The sequence below is a fragment of the Tyto alba genome, unplaced genomic scaffold (assembly GCF_018691265.1).
Source record: "Tyto alba isolate M040663 unplaced genomic scaffold, T.alba_DEE_v4.0 Super-Scaffold_38, whole genome shotgun sequence".
Classification (NCBI taxonomy): domain Eukaryota; kingdom Metazoa; phylum Chordata; class Aves; order Strigiformes; family Tytonidae; genus Tyto; species Tyto alba.
Genome location: NW_024881313.1, coordinates 3,371,066 through 3,390,801, shown reverse-complemented (window position 1 = coordinate 3,390,801; position 19,736 = coordinate 3,371,066). Strand labels below are relative to the sequence as shown.

The 19,736-nt window shown below is 42.9% G+C and overlaps 1 protein-coding gene across 5 annotated transcripts in view; it reads right to left on the bottom strand.

Moving 5' to 3' along the window:
* COLQ (collagen like tail subunit of asymmetric acetylcholinesterase) overlaps window positions 1–10,898 on the bottom strand; it is a 44,509-nt gene extending 33,611 nt beyond the window's left edge. For all 5 annotated transcript variants that reach the window (XM_032991781.2, XM_032991775.2, XM_032991777.2 and 2 more), the window contains exon 1: window positions 10,703–10,898. In XM_032991781.2, coding sequence (XP_032847672.2) covers window positions 10,703–10,808 — 106 coding nt within the window. In that variant the 5' untranslated portion in view covers window positions 10,809–10,898. The remainder of the gene's footprint in view (window positions 1–10,702) is intronic.
* Window positions 10,899–19,736: the final 8,838 nt, after the last annotated feature.

Genomic DNA, 19,736 nt, shown 5'->3' with positions numbered 1-19,736 from the left:
GTACAACCATTACAGTATTGGCTTGGTTTATACCACAAAAGGGGTTACCTTGACAGTCTTACAGGCTCTCTGCAAATGCAATATATATTTTTAGGCTTCAGGTTAGCTTTGTTTGCTAAACACAGCTTCAGAATACTCCAGTCCCCATCAGTGGAAAAAATCTCAGCCCAAGAATAGGACTGTCATAATTTTCTGTGAAATATGAAGACCCTGCCTACACAGAGCATGTGTTTACATATCTTGTATGGAAACTGCTCTTTCAACAGCTTCAATATCAAAGAATGTATTCAATAAGAGAAGAAAAATAAAATTAAAAACTCCTTCTAGGACTTGTCTAAGTGGCAGTTGTTTTGAGAGAACATAAAAATTGTAATAGTCAGCTTTAAGGTAGAAAGTCTTTACTATTTTCAAACTGAAAATATTTTTACAGTTCAGATTATACGTTAATATAGTTCAATAAAGTGACTACATAAATCTGTGAGTATACTGGCAATGGTTGCTTCAGAAAATAACATATTTTAGATAAGCTGTTGCAATGTTTCATTTTGCTCCTGCAGACTGCTTGCTTCTGACCATAGATGGAATCTGGGAGCTCTTGTCCGAGATGGTGCAAGGCAGAGCCAGAGGGAAGCCTTCACCCAGGCTCCGACCCTCAGAGTGGGGCTCACGGGGTGTCTCTGAGCCCTCCTAGAGCTGATCCTTGAGCTGACCCTCAACCCTACAAATGCCCACAGCTGCAACCGAGGTATCAGAGAAGCGCTGGCCTGGGTTCCAGTTAGATTTACAGGACTGCATTGAAAAAAATTGTAAGTAAACCATGGGAGTGACTTCCATCCTAAAGCCACAAAGCTGTAGGCCAACTGTCAGGAGGAAAGGACAAGAAAGGAAAGAGATACTCAACATGTGTTTCCCTTCCTATTTGTGGCCGCATTCATCCGGCGAGCCCTGATGGGAAGCCGAGCTTCTATCCAAAGGCTTGTCACCCCGACAGCAGCGCTGGTGGCCTGCCCAGCTTGTGATGGGCAGGACTCTGCTAGACGGAGAGCTCTGATGGCTGACACCCCATCACAGGTGCTTCCCCCACTTGGATGGCGCTCAGAATTAATAATAAACAAGCCGGGCAGACTAGGCGGTTAATGAATGTGGGCTTGTCCAGCTGAAACTGAGACATCCATCTGCTTTGTTGTCGTTCATTCAGGCTCCCCTTGCCCTCTTTGCAAGGAAAGCAGCACGCCACGGGCCACAGCCATTCTGTACATCTATGGCAAGGTGACTAAGGCACTTTTTTCTTTTAAGTTAGGGAAGCTTAAGAGCTCGTCAAAGGTGCCTTTTGAGAGCCATACATGTCAAAATCCTGTATTTACAGAGCAGATGTGGGTATTAAGCTCTCCTTTAAAACCCCAGAGACACGTGTCAGCACTAACAGTACACTCTTCTTTAGAACACATTTTACAAAACTTTTGGACCCAAAACATACCTTAAGGACATATAAGTAGAGCCAGGAATACAGCTTGTGTCCGTAGCTGGGTTGGACAGTCAGGCTGGCAAACGGTCTGCATCTCTCAGTACCATTTTCAACTTAAACCTTATAGATGACGGCCTAAATATATCTTTTCCTATAAACCAACTAATATAAATATGCCAAAGAAGTATACCAAGCCCTACAGCTTAGGTAATCATGTCTTTGTGGAGGAGGCAGTGACCCTTGAAGCTCCCATGGGAGTTACAGGATGACGCGAGGGGCTGCCGCTCTCCCCTGCTTCTTGTTCCCTCTTGCTTGAAATGGGGCTTCAAAGTCTTTAAGGAACAGAGCAAAGCTGATCAGAAATTAATTCCCCATCCACTGGCAGCAAATGTAAAAATCCAGCCGAAACCTTGCAAGTTCCTTTTCAGTCAAGAAAAACTCACCAAAATTTGAAAATACTCTGTTTTTAATCCCCAAAGTGGCTACAGGCACTGGGAGCAGCAATGTGTGCTTTACCAGCTGGCGCACACTCAGAAGCTGTCATAGTAAAAACAAATACATAAATAAATAAAAATATTTCAAATCACCCGATGTTCAAAAAGCTTGACAATAGCACAAACCCTGGCATGCTGCCTGGACGGCGAATCATGGTACTCGCCCAGCCAGAGGAGCAAGGATGCTCTGTCCTCCATCCCCGCCTCATATCGAGCCCACGGTCCCCGGCATCTCCCGGTGCCACCCGTGTGCTCCCAGGCAGCGAGGCCCCAGGCAAGCCCTTTGCAGCCCGGCTGGCGAGCCGTAGGCGGCTGCATCTTTGCAGGTAAACGTTAGAAAATACTGCAGAAATGGCAAGACGTAGGAGACCAAAGGGGGCCCGTGAGATTGCTAAGGAAGGGAAAGGCCTTTTACTCCCACCATGCAAATATTTCAGACATTTAATCTGCGTGTGCACGAGGGCAACGCATATGCCAACAGATTAATATACTGTCAGATTGATTGCAGAATGAAAATTCTGACATCAGTCCAGGAGGAGAGAGGACCGTTTGCTTGGGTTGGTTCTGTGATCCCATTTCACAAGAATGTGAAAAATCCCAATGAAATTTGATGGACGAAACACTTCAGTGGGTTATAATATGGATTTATAAAATAAACTCATGGTTTATAAATCTCAGTAACCACAACAGGACTATTTTTTATGATTTTCCTTCTCTTCCTTTTGCAGAGGTCCAGACACTGCTAAACGATGTTGACAACTCTATGTGCTCCCCTTCGGTGCCTGAGAAACTGAGGCAAAGAGAAGCTAAAGCAACTCCCCCAAAGCCACAGATGACTCAATTACAATACCAGAAACAGATTTCCAGTCTGGTAAATCACAGTATCTCATCTCAGTCATTTTATGAACCAGATTATAAAACTCAACTGCTTGTCACACCAGAACAATACTAGAAATACTCTGAGTATTAAAGCCAAAGAAGCTACAAACCACAGAAGAGCCTGAAACCCTGAAGAATAATGCAAGATGGCTGCTGTGTCAGCCCCGAAAGACTTCTGTGTATCATTCACTGCTACACAGTCCTCTCCCACTTTATTTGTAAGATCAGTAGCAACAAAGCAGAGAAACATCAGTGCCATCCTTCCACAACTGCAAGACCATAATCTGTCAGTGCTGGCATGGATCAAAAGTGTACTTGACTTTGATGTTGTTCCACCATATGCTCAGACAGTCCCAGACAATCCCTATGAGATTGCTGTATGCTCGGAAGGACTTCAGGGAAATGCCTTCAAATTCCTATTTGAAACTTTGCTACCATGGACTAAATCAATTCCTTGGGGCTCCCGTGTTGTAACAGATTCACAGCCCAGCTGACTTTATTCTCCCGCATTTCACAAAAAATAACTCTGTATTGACCTGGTACTGTAAAAAGTTGTTAACTGTGTAGTTTCAAGAAGTTAAAACCAATACTTTTACTTTTAAAAACAAAACAATCCATCAACTCTTTTCCCTAGGTAGAAGAAAACTGAAATTGTAGCACTGCGTTCTTTGGACAAAGCATCTCCTTTTACCTGTCTGCATTCCCCGGGCACGTGCATTTATGCATACACACTTGCTAGTTCTTGAGAAAAATGGCCAACAGCTTCTTTTCTCCTTTCCCCACTGTCTCGGTCCTCTTCTGCATTCTTCCTATATCCGTATTCTCATCCCAAATGCCCTTTTACCATTACAGTCGTGTGAATACAAAAGGCATCCCCCCAGTTTCCTTTTCATTAAAGCAGTGATTCCTTTGGGAGGAGAAGGGAAAAAAACAGAACACCTAGGTTGGGGTCTGTTAATTCTTGTGGGATTTTTCTCTCTTGCGTATTTCTAAACTTCCTTAAACAATTCCCCCTAGAATTTAAGGTGCTTTCCCAGTTCTCTTCCACCTACTAAGGTGCAGCATGAAATGGGTCTCCCAGACGTCTCCTGGATGAGTCCTGTTGTTGCATTACAGATGAATGTTCCCCCTGATTTTGCAATCACACCCTTATCTAGCACCAAGAGCTAAAGACTGCAGGGTACATGGTCTATCCTGACAACAAACATCTTCCTGTATAAACACAAATTATATTTTTCTATAGTTTTAACTAAGATTAGCAGTTTCTTTTGCTGCAATCATGCTGCTGGTGCTCCTGTGACAATATGGCCCAGCCACGGGAAGCTTCTGTGTCTGATGTGAAACAGACTGTAAAAACCAAGGAGGCTAAAAAGTGAAGTCACAGACTGTTCCCTTCCTGTGCAGGGGTTTGGTAATATTGACAAACCCACAAATGAACTGTCTGTACTAGGAGCAGAGACCTACAAGCACTATCTGTCTACAAGTACTTAGGGAATAAGCTGATTTTACACCACTTTGGATTGCTTGTTGTTGGAGCTCCCATCCTTTTACTGAAAACACCTGATTTTGAAACAATTTTCTTTGCTGTGCTGGAATTTAAGCCTCCACCTTCCAGTCTGTTCACAACAAAAATCTAGTGTTCACCAGCATGTCCGGTGCCTATGGACTACAGAGAGTGCTGTGCTCACTCACAGTAACGACACGGCACGGACAAGCTTACTCAAATCAGTTGGAATCTCCATGCCAGCTGCAGCATCGCTTTCAGCTGAGCCTCCCCTTTTGGACTGGTTGCTGCCTGTCAGAAACATTCACAGGTTATAGAAACCCCTTCAGATTAGTTACTGCTTCCTTCGCTGGAAAGCCTCAGCTCCTCTACAGACCTCTGTCTCTGGCACCTGGACAACTTGTTCACCACTAAACAACTCCTTCGAAAAGACTGGCTTTGCTTGAGTTGTGTCTCCAGAGGAGCTTCCACAGTCTCAAGCTGGATAGCTGCCTTACTTGTAACACAAATGTTGGCTCCAGAAAAAAAAAATCTGAACTAGCCACCAGTGTAGTCCCAGCTTTCTGCACGTCAGGAGTCCAGGCTATCAAACCTGCCTTCTGTGTTTCAGGATGCTTCTGCCCCCATCAGCTCACCACCTGAAGCCAGCCAAGTCAACCTCTATAGTAAACCAGGGGGAACAGGGGAACAGAGGGGGGACCACACGGTCCTTTGACATGCATTTTCTTGAGGATCGAACATTCATGATAATTACCTTAATCAGCATTCCACTAAACCCTTTCCCTTCATTTGCATTATAGTCACTGAATGCTTTTTGACAAGCCGAGCACCTTGTCGTGCAGTAGGGCCACAAGCAGGTCAGAAGCCCCTTTGCCCTCCTGCATACAAGACCCAGAGCTGTAATTAAAGAGTCTTGTCTCAACCAGCTTCTATCTTCCTCACTAGTGACTGTGTCCTCTTCCAATTTTTATTTACTGCTGCAAGGCAAATGGCACAACCTCTCGAACTGCCTCTGATGCCCCTCCCTTGTCCCTCGCCCATAGGATCAAGTGGGCTTCTACTCACTGGCCTGCTGCTAATTTCACAGGACCTCCTGGGAGTCCTTTGCTATCGTGGCTTGTGCTGGTCTTGCCCTTCCTGACACGAAGTTGGGTGCAGGCACGAAGTCATGGACAGGCTATGCACCAACGTGGCTGCTCTGCTCTCACCTGACCCAGCACAGCAGTTGCACCATATGCCACCAGAGAAGGGTCTGTGAATCCTAAGGTAATTTCATCCCTGAGTATTATCTGCATTGACCTAGGCAGGAAACCCAATTTGAGATTCTCACAGGTGGTATCTACCAGGGGAGAAACTACAGGTAAAGTCAAATCAGGTGCTTTAATCTGTGTTTATTTTAAAGACCCACTTATCTAAAACAACACTAACCAGAGAGATTAGACTGTTATTTTGCTACTAGTCCAAGCCCTTCCCCAGAGGCTGTTCGAGAACTGCTGCTTTTATCAGCTTAGAAGGGTGGTCACTACACAACCCTTCTTTTGGTTTATCTTTCTAGCCACTCATTTGGGCTGTCAAGTGCAAATGGCCAATCCCAAGGTTATTTTTTTTTTTCCTCTCAAGCTGAAGAGATGTTCCATTGAAAGAATCTGTTGCCTCCCTTTCAGGCCTCTGAGAGTCACAAACAAGATATAATGCTTTTAAATGCCAAGCCGAGGCCAGCCCCAACACCTTTGCCCAGCCAGATCCACAGCAAGGTGACTGCCTTCTCTTATGCCCAATGATACTTTGCTTTCCTTCTTCTAAGGAAGCTGTAGCCTTTGCCAGTGGCTCATTTCCATCAGGAATTTTAATTTAAGCAAAGCTTTCCTGTTCGTTTGTGTTCCACGAGAAACCCCTTGACTAACAGCGTCAGCATGCTGGGCACCTCCTGGACCCATGTTGACTTTCCAGAGCAAAGCCAGGCTTCCTTCCCTGGACTGATATTTTTGCCTCTCAAAAATTCATTTCTGCCTGCTAGTCACCCTTTGGGCTGTTTTCTCAGTAGGCTCTGGCTGCTGCCTTTGAGAGTGCTCCAGCTTTTACTGTTGGTCTTATTTTAAATTCCTTCTGCATCTGTCTTACTCCTGCAAGCACTCTGATCATTTTTTCTCCTTGTGATTTTACATAAATAAATATTTGCAATTATTCTCCTTAGAAACAAAAAACATCCACCTAGCATCTCCGCTGTCCATTTTGACAATATTTAGGGTTCCTGCAGGTTCTTTCATTAGAGAAAAAGAAAACAATTCCTATCATGGGGCTGTATATTCCTTTTTCAGAAAGGCAGCCAGGATCCTGACTTCCTCAGTGTCAGGAATCACCACTAATTTTTGTGTTTTCTCCCTCCTGCTGTTTCTCTCACCAATGCAGGGGGTACCAAGGGCGCCTGCCTGCGCTGTCACCCTGCACAGCTCCTATCCCCAACCCGCCTTGCCCACCACCGCGGCTCTTACTGCTCCAACAGTGTCTGTCCACGGGAAGGAGGGACTGTTTTCTGCAGCCATCCCACACGAGCTGTGGTTGCATGTTAATACTGCACCTTCCTGAGTCAAAGAGGCTGTGCCACCTGCCCACTGAGACGTGGTGTTCCTTTTCTTTGGGAAAATAATGGGAAAAAGGCAAAGAAAGCACCGAAAATACTGCCAATAGTACTCAGATGTTACCGTCCCATTTAATTACTTTAAATTAATTAACTATATTCTTTTTATAGGGATGTGTATCAATATTGATCGTAGGAGAAAATTCAATCGAGGGGTACATTTCTGACATGCGTAAAAGGCAGTCTGAGTCAGAATAAGCATCGAGATACTGTTCTTCTCCAGCAGTTGCTGGCAATCTAAATAGTTTCCCATCTCTCTGAAAAACCTCAGAAACTCTCGGCTTGGATGAGCAGAACAGGGGAGAAGAAGGAATGACAGGCAGAGGAAGAGAGTCTTTCTGCTACCTGAATTTGGAAGGTGGCTTTCTTCAGGTTGGTTCTTACAAGGTGCAGACTGGTTCACGTAACTCTACTAAAAATTAGTATAAAATTCATGCCTAGTTTTCATCACATGAGTGCAGCCTCCTCAAGTGCACCGTGCAGGAATCTCAGTAAAGCAGAGCTCTGAAAAATGGTTATAAAGGACACCATAAACACAGTGGTGTAAGGCTGGGATACGACGGGTTACCCTGAAAAGAAACCTTCTGCCTCCAGGAGGGCTGAGCTACTCAGCCCTGGGGCTCTTCACTGCCATGTGGAACCACAGCCAGATGCTTGAGCATGTTGCAGTATTATTCCCTGAAGCATTTCCTCCAGAAATTATGCTTCAGCACCAGAAAACTCAAGTCATTGGGGCTGGACATGACATTCAAAATACTTCCAGAAGCAACGACGCGCTGTTGGTTGAAGCTGGTGAGACTATGAGGTGGCATTGGCAGAAAAACAGCCAAAGAGCCAGATTACTGTTCTTTCCCCAATTATTCTACAAACACTCTCCCTGCCTACTGATTGTTTATCTCTGCTTTCTAGTTACTGCTTTGTGACCTGTAAGCCTTTTTATTTGTGACCTGTTGCTATGCAAAGATTTGTGAGGACAGAAAAAAAAGTACTTTTAGCCCAGACGTTTTCAGGCATACCTGGAAAATACCCAGATGCATTTTCCCAGCTACAGGAAAGACAAGTTGTCACTTAAGAACATTCGCACTGTTAAATGTGATTAGTTTTAGAATTTGCAAGTACAGTGCTATAGTCCGTTCTTTAAATGTGAAATTACATTCTGGTGCCAGATACAAATATTTGACTCAGCTGACAGTCACTGAACATGTGAGAAACCATTAAAATAACTGAGAATTTTAATTGAATTAATTCACCTTCCATACCCACTGTGAGATTTCTACCAGGAAATAGATAACCTTTTGCTTTTTTCTCAGGAGATGTTTCTTAAGTTGCAGATGCAATCAAAGCACCAAAGGAATTTTTTAGTATGTCATTTTGCATACCCAATAGCCCTGATTAGCAAGTAATAATGGCACACAGGTATGTAACAGCTCCCCAAAGTATGGCTCTAAATCCAGCCCTGCGGTTGTGGGATTATGACTGAATCAACTGCCAGGTGTTATTTTTTCCACATATTCTCAAATAAACATTGACAATACATTTGTGACAGAAGCCTTGTTAGGAGCTTGCTGAGTACAAAGGCGATTTTCAGTGGCTTGGCCAGGAGAGCACGGCGGGGGGCTTTCCCGCAGAGCTTTCCGCGGGGTGGCATCTGCCCAAACTGCCACATGGAGAACTAAATTTCCCCATCGGATTCAAATCTCCTCCGAGCCTGGAACCAGAAGCTGTCGGCCTGCGGGGATGGGGGAGGAAGGGACTGCAGTCGGCTGCAGTCTCTGCCCAGGGAGCCCTGGGCTCTCTTGTAGGCAAGCCCCTGGGTCTGCGCTATGGAAAATATTCTGCCGCAAAGAGCAGAATCTGGCATTTTCCTTCATATTTGACTATTCTACTACATTATCAGCAGGGATGATAAGTCTTTCCTCTTCTAAGGGGAAAATTATTTGTTGAACTGGTATTTTGTAAGAGGACAGTTTAAATGGCTTCTCCAGACACACAAGTGTGTGCCATAGGAGAAAGGCCCGGCCATGCAGGCGACGGAAACGTGAAGCTCTTGTTTGTCTGGGAGGTATCTACAGGTGTCAAATAAATGTAAAGCTCTTCAAAACAATTTTTGAGGTCTAATAGCTTACATGTTATTGCAAAGCAATTTGGAATATATCAGAGAAAATAAATCCTGATGATTCTTGTACCTCAGCATTAACTAATCTCAACACAGTGGAAAAAGCATACCAAACTGAAGTGGTCACGAATGTAAATGCTTTTTAGTATCCTGCAGAGCTTAGTAGAAAAAATTATTAGTTCCTAAGGCTCAAAAGAATGGATGAAATTGTTTTTCAAAGGATGTACTTCTTTGAACATTATGCTTCTCTAGACGCTATCGTAAAAGCTATCTGAAATGACTACAGAATTCTAATGGCTGCGTTATTAAATCCTACAGGACTTTTCCCCAAAGGATATCTGCGTTACTCTTGTGGGCCTCAGATTCTTATTATTTGAATAAATCTTTAAGTGAATGGAATGTTCAAACCACCGGGAGTGAAATACAATGTGCTGGCTCTGCCCATTTTAAAAGATTTTTAAAAAACCCTTGGAAGAAATCATGCATACTGTTACTGTTATTTGGTGCAGAAGTCTATCATTTCATACAAGCTACCCTCCTGATCTCCCTTCTCTCTTCAGTGCCTTGAATGTAAACCATATGGCTCTGTGGTGACACCAGAGACGGTAGAGAGAGAAAAAAGGCTGTGTGTCTTCAGATTCATGTCTAAGGTTGATTTTATGTACAGTCTTAAAATGTGAAGCCTTTTGGTCCCTGTCTTTGTCTGAAAGACATTGGGAGGATCTGTAGGTATAGCTGACCTTGACCTACAAATCTCAGTTGAACCGTCTTAAATTTGACAGGATGTTAGTTAGAAGCGTCGTTATTGACAGATACAGAACAACATGCAGAAGGTGGGAGATAGCAATTTACCACAAATTGGTGAAAGTTCCTCAAAGGAGAGATAGAGTCAGAGCTCTTGACAACTTTCCCCTTCCTTCGCACAGAACGTGGCTAAAGGAAAGTGTCACCAATGAAACTACAAAATCTGTTAAGTGGGATTTCCAGTGCCCTGGCTTAGCTGACAACTACTTTGTTTTGCCTTTGCCTAGCAGGGATTTTCCATGCAGTGGACTCTTGTTCGCTATGTAAGTCATCCAAGTATTTGCTAGTGTCACAGCCAGAGCCAGATGATGTTTATTCTGCGAACATCCAGTCGGACTCCGGCAGCGCTCATTGAGGTCAGGGCTTTATTTATAGAAGCAGATATACATTGAGATTCATTTTCTTTCGCTTGCTGTAATCTACCTAAGCGCATCCAAAATAGAAAGAAACATGCAGACATGCAAGTAATATACTAATTGGGCCAGATCCATGAATTAGCACAGCACCATAGAAACCAAGGGAAAAAAAGCATTTTAGAGCAGCTGAGGATCTCGTCTATTATTTCTGATGGGGAAGGGAGGGGTTTAAAACCATAAATTATAAAGCAAAAAAGAAAAAAAACCAACCAAGCAACAAAATATCCCGGCATGTGGCAGAGCAGGTCTGCGGTGCAAAATCCCTCCACCAAGATTTGCAATTTGATTTATTTTTTTCTCCTATGCTCCCTGTCACCAGAAAGTGCAACAATCCGAGCGCAGAGAGCTCGAAGCAAGGGAAAGTAACGAGACTTAAAGCAATTTACCTGCTGAAACTGAGAAGACATTGTCAACGTACGCAGTCTGAGATAAAGCAAAGCAGAAGAAAAGCTGCAGGTAAGATCCCCAGGCAAGCGGGCTGAGGACCAACATGCTGGCTGAGCCCTGGCAGATTCCAGCTCAGAGGCGCAGGGCTGCTTTGGGGATCTCTCTCTCTCTCCCCTCACTCCCTCTCTGCCTTGCCTGCTCTCTGCCTCTCCCCTGGCTGTGGGATGTGTGTGTGTGTCTGTGTGTGTACGTCTCTCTCTCCCCCCCCCCCCTCCTCTCCCCGTGCCTTTAGGAAGAAAGAATGCCAACCATTTCCCATTAAATCTTCTCCTTACACTAGACATGGTTATATTTAACTCCTGTGCTGGATCAGTTGCCCCTATTGTGGACATTAGCTGCTAAAACTGGGACATGGGGGATTCTGGTTTTGCTAACAGAAGCAAAAAGGCACTTTGAATAATAATAATGATGAGCAAGAAAGGGAGAAATTATGAACTGGACTATAAACAGCATCCTTTGGTGCAGGCAACCAGACACCAGTGTCGAGATGGATAAAATCCCTGATTGATCATCTTCTACAGGTCACTAATTGGCTAAATGAGAAAGATGAGCACCGACCTAACATCTGCTTATCACTGGTAGTTACAAGCATTGCATTCATTTACAGAGCGCATCTCAGGCTGAGGGGTGCCACAAAGGCTTCACAAACTGCACAACAGATTATTATTTAGGATTTAAGTGAAAATGACTGTATCACTGACAGGGCCAGACATCGCAGGACCACAAAGAGTTTACTGACAGGGTGCAACAGGTGGAAGTAACAATACGTGTGCCATGACGGGGTGAGTGAAACGCTATCAGCTCCGGGGGTGGCGATGGTCAACACACTACACAGCACTGTGGGAAGAAAACAAACCTCTGGCTCTCTGAAAAGCAACATGGGCCCTCGTTACCTGTACAAAAGCTTGGTGCTTCTGTGCCTTATTGCAACTTGCAGGGTTTTGCAAATAAATTTCTGTCCTCTGAATCACTAGCGGAGGGATCCTCTTTTCTGCTTGGAACCTGACAGTGGTTTCCATGAAGAGCAGAGGTACTCCTTCGCCCTGAAAACCGTCATTACTCTCTCTCTTCCAGACACAGATAATTTTCTTTGCCCACTGTTTATTGTTCCTTTGAAGACAAACATGGAAATCCTTGGGATTAATTACAGAATTGATTTTTTTTTTTTTCTTTTCATTTGAGAAAAGGACTCACTGACAGAGACAATGACAAGTCCCCTCTTGGTGTTAACTCCTACTGAGCACACCACTAAAAGGCAAAGCGATGTATTTCCGCAATTCTAGTTAAACAATCTTGCTGTTACTTTGAAGACATTGCAAACATATTAACAAAAATCTTTCTAAATGTAATGGTTCGATAGGAACAATCACACCTGCCTTATATATTTCTGTCCTTAAAGGACATGCTTAGTATAACCATAATGCTTTCTAAAATCTCTATCCACTCTTTGGATAACCAAATTTATTTTTAAATTTAATCTACTTTATTCCACTGTCCATTACTTTTCAATATTTGGCTATTTTTAGTGAAGACAGTAGTTTGGTCTCTTTCTTCTTTGACCAAGATGACCATGGATTAAGTAAGTGTCATTAGTTCTTTTGGCATGCTGCATCTCAGAAGGAAAGTCATAGCTCCTCCAAAATTTATTATGGCAAACCCTATGTAAGATAAAAATGCCCAGCTGCCTGATTGTAAAGGTAAGCAGTGAACAATATCCATGCTAGAAGCCTGCACGGATGCTGGAAAAAAAATTGCTCAAAAGTAAAAATGTCAAGATTTTATCAAAAAGATTCACCTCTGATAATGTTTGATCAACGCAATAGTTAGTCAAAGCAACAACTGAGTAATTTCAAATCTTCCTGAAATCCTCCTGTAGTCTTTTAGCAATAGAAAATTTGGTAGAAATTTATAGTACAAAATATGTTCTATTTGACAAGGAAATTCATTAATCCAATAATACTGCAAAAAACTAAGATCACATAGTAGGACCCTAAGCTTTGCCCTCCCCCATCACACCCTTACCAATTTCAGTTCTTGATTCTTTGGCCTAGAACAGAAACACACGTTTGAGTAAAAATGCAACCTCATCTTGCTTGAAGAATATTGCAAGGAATTCTATCATAAACCACATCCACCCTCTGATTTGCTCTAAAGAAGATAGGAACAAGGAATATACCTTGTCCTCACAAGAGTGAGTGCTACGTTAGAGGTGGCCAGAAGTAATACAGAAAGCCAGTACTGCTTCAGAGTTAAAAACCCTACTTGTAGTTAGCTTTGCAGTCAATTCATAGGTAGAGAGTTTTTATCCGCTTTGAGTGGAGAACCCTGATTGAAAATGGATGTTGTGTCAACATTCTCCTTTCTTTTGACACAGCAAGTCCATCACTCAGAAGCCTGAGCCTGTTTGACCTGAACTGGCTCTTGGCCGATGCGAGGAGAAAGTTCGGTAGACAAACACTCTGTTGTGGAAAACACATCATCTTCCACAAAAGGCTTGAAAGATGTTTAGATTTATATTTAAAGAGACGTTTTCATCATGATTTAGCAGCTGTTCATCAACTTGTTTGTTTTTAGTGGGGCCACCATTAGGTCAATGCAAAGGAGAGCTCTCATTACAAGGCAGCAAGCCAGGCCATGTCAAAGTGCGAGCACTGGGGTTCTTTTCCTATAATTTTAAGGTATTGGCCTTTACCAGCTGAACCTGCTGGCAAGGCTGCTAATCGTTTCGGTGAGAGAAGAATTAAGTCAATTGGAAATAAAATGGACAATAGCCGGGGAGCTTTTTACTTACGACTTCGTCAGGTGACAGCGCGTGAGACTGACGCTCCATGCTAACCGGCACTCCACACTAGATGAGGAGGAGGTACCCCTGCTACACAGCTCCTTCCTGACCTCCGTGGCACTGGTGCACGTGAGAGAGGCAATCCTGAGAAGTGGAAGTGTCACGCAGCTGAGTAAATCTTACACAATGTGAGAAACCTGACAGACATGTGCTTTCCAGGCCCTCGAGCTACCTACCACCTCCGAACTTGCTCAGTCGGGCAGTGCATCGCTCCAGCTATTCCCACGGGCTCGTGAAGCCAACGGACAGCTTCTGCCCCTTCAGAGAGCTCTGCACCAGGTAGCTAAGGCCAATGCTCTGGGGTTAGAGCTAAGTCCTTGTCTCTTCCATCCAAATAGCAATCAGTAACAAAGGATTTATTTTTCTTTCTTTTCTTTTGGATTCAGGGCAGCTGCTGTTGCTGGTGTAGTGAAAACCCACATTAATGTGACTTCATAGTGCAAACACTGGAGAAGATCCCATAAATATCTGGAAATAGTTAAATTTGGGGGGGAATAAATTAAAAAAAAAAAAAAAGCCTTACAATTTTCATATGAAATGATCTAGTTGATAGAAACTGAAATAATATATACTGCCTAATTCTTACTTGTCTCACCTAGACTTGCTACTCTGATACCAAGAGCAGCATTTATCCACTGGAAATACAATGGCTTCAGCAGTATTTCTATTTCAGGTGACATTAGTTTAAGAAAGAAACACAGCAAAGTTTTCACACTGCAGCTTCTGAGTCTTATAAGATACCTCAAGTGAGAACAAGAGGTTTTGAGGATCTTAATTTAAAAAATTGTTCCACAGTGAGAATCTCAGAACCCCAAATGTCACCTGCAGTTTATTGTTCAAAGATAGGTCCCATCCCCACAGTTTTATCACAGGGAATCAATTGCAGCTTTAAAAATCCTATTTTGAGTAGCTGCCATAGCAACTAAAAATGTCAAAAGCCAGTCAACACACAATGAAAAAAAAAAAGTCTGCACAGTTTACCTGCTCAAGGAGCAGCTGCTTGACCTTTTCAACTCAGACCTGAACTCAGAAGTGGGTGGAAGAATATGCTGCTGTTCCTACATGTAAACAGAATTTATGAATCTATCTTTTCTATGTGAGAGTAGTTGTTAAAAAGAAGGCTTCTTCCCAGTCCTACCCACTTTTGGTTGGCAGGTTCTTCATCGGCAAGCCAAGGGAAAATTAATGTAGTTAAAATATCGTAAATCTCAAGGTCCTATACGGACACAGTTCTAGTTAGAAGGACAAAGATAATTGAGACTTTCTCGTGCAAAAGTCTGAAAGCTCTTCTGCTGAGTGGGGTAAAGGTAAAACAGCAACACAGTGTTGATGCAGTAATTCAATAACAGATTATGTCTGCAAGTAGCACAGAAGAATTCTGTTCATTCAATTAGTGCAGGAGATGGAAAAGATTCTTTACAATTATGTTTTCCTTGTTGCTAAATAACTACCTAACAATTGTTTTTCACAATAAAAATACCTGCAATTCTGGCTAGGGAACCTGATTTACTTTTATCCCTTTCAAAGGTTATTTGCTTCCAGAGGAGTGCAGCTCTCACCCCATTTCTGAAAGTTCAGTTTGAAATTCTAACTTTGCACCTTTAGATCTATTTCAAAGGCTGAGTCCATCACTTTTTTCTCCTATGAGTAATCTCCAAGCATATATGTATTTTTTTTAATTGACGATAATGGAACAAACTACACTGTAAAAAGAGTTATGAACATGACTAAAGTTTATGGGACAATTCCAAGTGATTTCCATCAAAGTGATCAGAACCACCCCACTGTGTCCTTCTAATGTCAGAAAGCACAACAAAGTAGAACAATTTTAAAACAGTAATTCAGCTGCTGACTTTTAGAACATTACTCATCTTCCCCTTTCCTGTTGGTTTCACCTGCCTTTCGGACCATGCCTTTCAAACTGCAAACCATTTAGTATTCTCTGTGGGACTGTCTAAAACACTGCACAACTGCACGATTGCCATGCACAGCTGAAATATGTACATATACATAATGTGGTGGACACGCAGAAAGCCTATGCTTCCCTATGTTGCATTCATGTGCTGTAAAAATCTATTTTTAGGCAAGAATCCCAGGGACTCGCTGAATGGGGTTATCAAACGTCCAGAAAGTTTGATGGCTCCTCGAGATGTTCAGGTACTAGATGGCTATTTTGTGCACACACAGTATGCCAAATATGTTCTCAGCGTGCTATATCTACTGCACAGGAACAGACCATCATGCAGAACACGGGATGCTTCTTAGAAGAGGTGCACTCATCACACATGCTCTCAAATCTGCAGAATCAAGAGATATGTCCGGGATTGACAGGTATTTGGAAATCTTGGACAAACATGCAAAATCCTAGAATTATTAATAGAAAAGTGTTCAATAGGGAAAAGAAGATGCCCATAGAAATCCATGTGTAAAAGGGCCTTGACAATGGGAGTCCTGGCCAACTAAAATCTACAGTTACCAGTCTGTAAGTAGATAAACAGCCTTTAACATCCTAGGGTGGTGAATCACAAAAAAGTTACAGCTATAACCCAGTCTGTTCTTAATATTTACATCTAGAGGTGACGGAAATAATCTTCAGGGCAATTCTTTCTTCTTATTTTCATTTGGATTGTCTATTGCTGTTATTTACTTCTATTATCTAAGGTCTGCAGAACTTGCTGCCTGTACTAGTATCACTGCACTACTGCTGGAGGGACGGAACAGAAGAATATCTGGCAGTAATTGGCTCTCATGACTCCTAATTTAAATGATTTATCATCTAGCTTGCCAAAAAGCCCAATCAATTGAACACCACAAAGTACAATCTTCTTTTTTCTCTGTTAACGTTCTCGCAGGAAAAAAATATTGATATCATTCTCTTAATGCTCACACGAGTCTCAGGACTCTTCATTCCAAAGAGCTTCAGGGATGCCGGCAACGCAGTGTCCTGTTCCCGATTTTCACGCTGCTCTGCAGCCCACTACACCATTAAGAGGCCAGCAAACATGGATCCAAACACCAGTGCATACATACCTAGGAGAAGGTAGGCACTGCAGCGTTCTGTAGAGGAAGACGAGTGGCCAGAGCACCCACCACTCATTCAGAAAAAGACTTAATCGTGAGCGTAACCCTCAGGCATGCAAGTGAAATCAATGAAACTGCTCCTGAAATGAAGTACGTGTGCAGGTGCTTTGCCAAATCAAGGCCTGAGAAAGCTTCAGATACCTTGGCTTTAAAATAGCACGATGCTTCATTTTCCCATGGCTGGTTTTCCTCACCTGTCAGGGATAACCTCTGGGCACTAAATATTTAAGGATCCTGCAGGGGATTTAGAGATTCCTTGCAGAATGCAAAACCAGGAGCAGAGGTGCCAAATCCACTTGGGGAGCAGTAGTAGAACTCAAAGGTTTATCCAAAGGCCTGACAAAAGAACCAATATTATAAAGCTGGGGGTGGGTAAAGAAAGAGGTCACAGTAGAACAGCAGGAAGAAGTAGCTGTATGTTGCCCAATTTGCTTGCCTTTGGAAGGCCACAAGTGCTGACCATGACACTACAGCAAGCAGAATTCATGGAGACTTCTCTGGCACCATCGTTGTTGGGCAGCCCACACCTACGTTTTAAAATTGCTGTGTTTTTGTAAGCTGATGGCAAATTTAATGCCGATTTGAACAGGTACTGGGTCAGGCTAGGGATGGAAAGGCTTTGCCTTTTTACAGTGCTTCAAATTTTGAAGCCCAGGCTGCATTCTTAGCACAGCAGCACACAAAACAGCTGGGCAATGCACAATTGTCCAGTCATTCCAGTATGCCAGGGGGGTTGTCTTCCAAACACAGGGTCACAGCTGAGCCTAATCGAACCAGACAAATGCATTCTCCCAGCTCCCTTTGCAAAATCAGAGAGCTATAATTAAGGCTGCATTAGCATTTCCGTTATAAAGTCCTACTTCTGAAGCTCCCATCATTTGTATTTAAGACATTCCTACCAAGTGGCAACTTGGCACATAGGGATGAAAACTCAGAAAAATCAACTCTTATGCTAAATTCAGTAACAAAGGTCTCACTGATTTAAACTACATAGAATGAGGCCCTGCATTAGCTGCTTATCTGGGGTAGCTAAAATCCCTAGTAGGGCTGAAATACTAATTTTTCTTAACATAATTTTTTACTTATTTTCTGAGCACTTGAATGATATCCCTGGTTTTGCCAAGCAAGCAGAAGGTTTACGGCCTGGCTAATGAGGCTTCCCTACCCAAATCCCAGCAGTCGTGTCTCCTTACTGCAAGATGGATGCACTGCATTGCCTGGAGCTCGAGGTGTGCCTTCAAGTCCCCCAGTATTGACATCAACACCTCTCTGTGCCAAGGTCTATAAAATGCCATACATGCACAGAATCTTAATGACAGGGCCAAGGAGACAGATGACAGTTCTTCAAACATTTCAATAAAGTGCCAACTTTTTTTTATATATATATATACTTTTAATGTGCTGATTTCATTAGAGAGGTGCTTGTCTCCGGCCATGGTGGAGCTCTAGCTTGGCTGAGTGCCTGAGGGTATGTTGACACTGCAGTCAGCACTGCAGTTGCAAGGTGATGCAGAGGTAATGCAAATCCCCTGTAGCCTAAGGAAAGCAGAAGGACATCTCCACCCAACAATTTGGTTCACAAAAAGTTTGCAGGTTCTGCTAAGTTTCATGCTGCAACAGCTACAGGTAGTCACTGCACAAAATTCATGCCCAGGACTTGTGATTGCTTTTTGGAAGCAAGAGCCACAAAAACTTATGTTGCTGTGTAGACTGGAGGTGGAAGGCTCATAAGCCTTTTTACATTACTTTCCTCATGTGGTAGCATTACCAGCACTAAGTACGAGAGGAAATCTCCCGTCAGCTACATGCAAAAATGTTCTATGCTGCTGACAGTCATGCGTCCATGGTCATTTACACAATCTGAGATGGGTTGCCAATCCATTTCTTCAACTCCAAAGTATAGCGATTCAAATCCTGTCTTCAAAAGCACCCCTTACCTGCATTCAGTTTAGAATCTGACCCAAAGTATTACACAACCAATTGCTAGTTGGATTGCTCAGACATCCCGTAGCTGACCCAAAGTAGAAAAATTCCAGATCAAACTATTCTATGCAACATCTTCAGCAGTATGCTTCTCTTCTCTATCACTCCCTTGAAAAGATTGATGAAAACCAAAAATTTCTTAGTGTATTAGCTCAAGCAAGCAAACTGTCATTCTATTAATTTCTCTTACTAATTTCTGCACTATTTCAGGCAGCCTAGAGATTCCTGGAAAGAACAGACACCAAAAGCATTCTCATTTACATTAGTGTGTGCCATAATTAGCTGGAAGGGTCTGCTTTACTGAGGGCCTCTTTAAACCTTGTCCATCTGGTTTCAATCAAATCATCAAAAGAAACAGCAAACATCTCCTTCAGAATAGCTGTTTCTTACTCATTACAATATCCAGTTATGAGTAAATAAATCATCAGACATCTCACTGTCTGTATGTCAAAGACCATCACCTCTGATACCTGGTCTGACCTTGGAACATCACTAAGTAGGGGAGAGCCAAGCCCTCTCTTCTCTACTAAACACAGCCATCAAGCTCTTCCTATTGCATAAAAAGAGCTGCATGGGGATTTTGATTCCAACACATAAAGGAATGATGTCACTCACATTTCTCAATAGGACTTTTCCTGTAGCTTACCATCAGTGTGTGCTAGTTTCTTGTGTACGGAGTGGCAGGCCTGAAGATGTATTGCTGCTTGAGTGTCTAAGTACTAAGGATTTTGCATGCGTGCTTAAAAAACAAATCTAGCCAGAGCAAGTATACATCTCATTACTCACCAAAATGGATATATGCTATATGGCCATAACAACCGAAGGCCAGCATATGTGACATATACCCAAATGTTCACAGGGCACACAGTCTACAGTATTCACTGCAGCCTAAAGGTGAAACATAATTATTAAAAAGTTAGAAATTACTGCAAACTAAACCTGCTAGCAAGCTCAGCACACCAGGAGGCTGCAGGAACACATACTCAACACCTTAAACTATCTTGTGAGGTGCTGAGACAGTAACAAACCTTACTTCTTATTCCTTATACCTGGCCATTTTGTTGTGG